Source organism: Corvus brachyrhynchos, unplaced genomic scaffold (genome assembly GCF_000691975.1).
Source record: "Corvus brachyrhynchos isolate BGI_N302 unplaced genomic scaffold, ASM69197v1 scaffold442, whole genome shotgun sequence".
Classification (NCBI taxonomy): Eukaryota; Metazoa; Chordata; class Aves; order Passeriformes; family Corvidae; genus Corvus; species Corvus brachyrhynchos.
The window spans coordinates 159,473-162,609 of record NW_008236443.1 but is presented as its reverse complement, the minus strand read 5'-3'; the positions used below and the strand labels follow the sequence as shown (position 1 = coordinate 162,609).

At 61.0% G+C, this 3,137-nt stretch overlaps 2 protein-coding genes across 2 annotated transcripts in view; both read right to left on the bottom strand.

The window, feature by feature from the left end:
• The window catches only part of LOC103624408 (pre-mRNA-processing factor 39-like), a 9,783-nt gene extending 9,615 nt beyond the window's left edge, over window positions 1-168 (bottom strand). The window contains exon 1 of the mRNA XM_017747261.1: window positions 85-168. Within this exon, the coding sequence (XP_017602750.1) occupies window positions 85-168 (84 nt within the window). The remainder of the gene's footprint in view (window positions 1-84) is intronic.
• Window positions 169-219: 51 nt separating this feature from the next.
• Window positions 220-3,052, bottom strand: SYVN1 (synoviolin 1). The gene is made up of 9 exons (XM_008643646.2): window positions 2,919-3,052; window positions 2,535-2,675; window positions 2,153-2,245; window positions 1,776-1,928; window positions 1,509-1,557; window positions 969-1,072; window positions 752-878; window positions 412-511; window positions 220-330 (listed from the first exon to the last, which is right to left on the bottom strand). Exons 2-9 carry the CDS (start codon window positions 2,664-2,666, stop codon window positions 261-263), a joined length of 828 nt encoding a protein of 275 aa, XP_008641868.1. The 5' UTR covers window positions 2,667-2,675; window positions 2,919-3,052; the 3' UTR covers window positions 220-260.
• Window positions 3,053-3,137: the final 85 nt, after the last annotated feature.

Below are 3,137 nucleotides of genomic sequence, written 5' to 3'. Positions count from 1 at the left end.
AGCTCAGAACCGATCTCGCCTCAGTTCAACGGGTTTTGGGTGACATTACCAAAGGTGCCAAACCCTCCCAGTACTCCCAGTTACCCAGTGGTGGCCAGGACTGTCTGATCTGGAGCCCCCAGTCCCAACCCAGTGGGATTTAGGCAGGCAATGGGATTTTTGGGTCATCCCACCGCCAGCTCCACCTTCTCCTCACCCAAAGCCTGTGGGGTTTTGCCCAGGTTCGGGGTTTTGGGGTGGGGTGGACGCAGGGCGGGCACTCACAGCGTGTTCATGTTGCGGATGGCCCGGCGGGACATGATGGCGTCGGTCACCGCCTTCTTGAACTGCCTGGAACGGAGCACGGGGAGCGGGGTCGGGACTGGGATCAGGATCACACCCGGGAAGGTCCCCGGGCCGAGGGGGACTCACCTCATGGCCAGGTACATGGGGCGGATGGCGAAGAGCGGGAACGTGTGCACCTTGATCATGATGGTCATGAAGGCCATGTAGAGCAGCACCTTGATCAGGCCTGGGGGAGGGAGGACACCGGGGAGTGTCGGGGTCAGGCTGGGTGACGGGATGGCACCCCCAAGGTCACCTGCTCCATTTTTGGGACAACCAAAGCTCGGCTGAGGTGACCACTTGACCACCACCGAGACTCCACGTCTCCCAGCCGAGCCCCAGCCACAGCTCAGCTCTTCGTTAACCGACGCTAATTGAGCTTCCCAAGCCCTTCCCAGCAGGACCCCCCCGGGGGCAGCCGCGGTACCGGTGAAGAGCTCGGTGTAGAGCATGAACACGGCTTTGTTGTCCCAGGGGTTCTCGTTCTGCAGGTCGATGGAGTGCAGCACGTACTTGATGAAGATGGTCAGCACCATGGTCATCAGGATGGCGTACTGGGGGCAGAAAAGCGCCGGCTGGGACACCCCGGCCCCGGGAACGCCCCCGGAGGGGCCCTGGGGACCCCACGGGGACACCGCGCCCACCTCGAAGCCGAAGACGAGCTGCACGGAGGCGCCGCGGGTCAGGATGCTGTGGTAGGCGTGGCTGACGAAGAGGAAGTCCAGGATTCCCAGCAGGAACATCAGGGCTGGGGAGAAGGGGGGGATGACGAGAGGGGGGCTAACGAGGGGGGAGAGCCCAAAGAATGAACGGGTCCCACCCTCGGGGAGCAGCTCTGGGGGAGGGGGCTACGCTCCAGCGCTAACGAAGGGCTTAATTAACGAGTCCTTCTCCTTCCAGCTACACCTCATACCCTCCCAGGCCCCAAAATCCCAAAATCCCTTCAATAAATGGTTTATACATCCCCTAAATCCCATTTTTCCAACTCCATCTCGATTCTGCCGCGGATCCAGCGCTGTTTTTCCTCCCTGGAGCTCATTAACACCCCCTCCAGCCCCCCCTCGTTAACGAGCTGGCGCTGATAAGGGTTATCAGGCCCCACCACCCTTGGCTGCCCCGGGTTTTTCCCCAAAATTATGCAAATGAGGCGCCCAAACGACGCGAGCAGCCGCCAGAACACTCACAGACAATTCGGAAGTGGAAGAGCCAGGAGATGTTGGGGCTCCTCTCCATCTGTGGGGAGGGAGCAAAGCCGAGTTTTTCCATTAAAAAATGGGGTTTGGGCTGGTTTGGGCTGGTTTTGCGTTACTTTCGGGGAGGTTTTGCCTTGGTTTTTGGCTAGTTTTGGCCTGGTTTTGAGTTGGGTTTGGGCTGGTTTTGAGTTGGTTCCAGGCTGGTTTTGGGCTGGTTTCGGGTTGTTTCTGGGTCATTTCCCCACTCCCAACACTCACAAAATCCACGCGGTCCTCGGCCAGCCAATGGAAGCACTTGAGGAAGAGCAGGAGGGTGAAGAGGGCCACGAAGCGCGGGCTGAAGTCGTCCCTGAACACGGTGAAGGCCAGGCAGGTCTCGGTCACCGCGTACCACGAGCGCTCCAGGAGGTGCTGAGGGACAGATTTAGGGGGAGCCCCCAAGGCTGGACCCCAACGTGGGGCCCGAGGTGTCCTGGGGTGTGCAACCCCCCCAAAACGGAGCCCAAAGACTCAGGGGCTTCAAAATCGGCACCAAAGATCTCTTGGGGTGCAAAATTCCCCCCCAAAACGGCCCCAAAGAGCTTCTGGGGTCCAGACTCCCCCCGAGCCCCCCGGGCCGCGCTCCCGGCGCTCACCTCCATCTCAGCCGCGCGCAGCTGCCCGAAGAACACCTTCCCCATGAACTTCCCCAGCAGGAACACCAGCACAAAGGCCTGGATGTACAGAACCTGCGGGGGGGACGCCGAAGGAGCCCCCAGAAGGCGTTTTAGGGACAACCAGGGGGGATCTGGCACCCAAAATTCGCGTCCCGGGGCACGGAGGGGATGCAGGGGGTGGAACCAGCCCCGTTCGGGGGTCCCGGTGTTGCCCCACGCCCTCTCCCCAGGAACCACCAGGGTTTTTGGGGAGCAGCTCAGCCCCCGCCGTGGCCGTTTGTGCCCCCAAAAGCAGAAGTGAGACACCCTCGCCCCCTCCCTGACCTAACTGCGGTTAATTAATGAATTAATCAGCACTCACGGCCATGCTGGGGCTGGATTTGGTGAGGTACACCACGGTGGGGTAGAACTGGTGCTTCAGGTAGTAGGCGTGGGCCACCACGGCCGTGGTGAGCGCCAGGCTCCCGGCCATCACCAGCGCCGTGCACAGCATGGCCTCGGCCTGGAACCCACCAAAAGCAGGGCTTCAGCCTCAAAAGCAGGGCTTTAGCCTCAAAAGCAACCCTCATTTCAGCCCAAAATCCGGGATCAGGCTCCTGCCACCACCAGCGCCGTGCACAGCACGGCCTCGGCCTGGCACCCACCAAAAGCAGGGGTTTAACCCAAAAAGCAATCCTTGTTTCACCCGAAAACCAGGGATCCAACAGCCCCCGGATTTCAGGAGGATTTGGGGCTTGACAATAACCTCTAAAAAGTGCTCTTTTAGCTCATCGGCGATTCCTGGGAGCAATAAAAACGGGATTTTCCAAATGGAGCTTTCGGTCCCCGTGGCGGCGCTGGCTCCTGTCCCACATTTTGGTGGCCCCGGGTGCCGCGTCCCCTCCTTGTCACCAGCGCCCCCCGGAACCCTCCCGGTCCCCTCACGTCCCTCTGTGCCCCCCACGGCCCCAAACCCTCCCGGTCC

Coding starts and splice junctions, on each gene's coding strand:
- SYVN1 (XM_008643646.2), bottom strand. CDS start 2,666: ATGCTGTGCACGGCGCTGGTGATGGCCGGGAGCCTGGCGCTCACCACG. Junction 1,558..1,775: donor CCGAGGACCGCGTGGATTTT/GTGAGTGTTGGG, acceptor CCCTCCCCACAG/ATGGAGAGGAGCCCCAACAT. Junction 1,073..1,508: donor CTTCCACTTCCGAATTGTCT/GTGAGTGTTCTG, acceptor CCTTCTCCCCAG/CCCTGATGTTCCTGCTGGGA.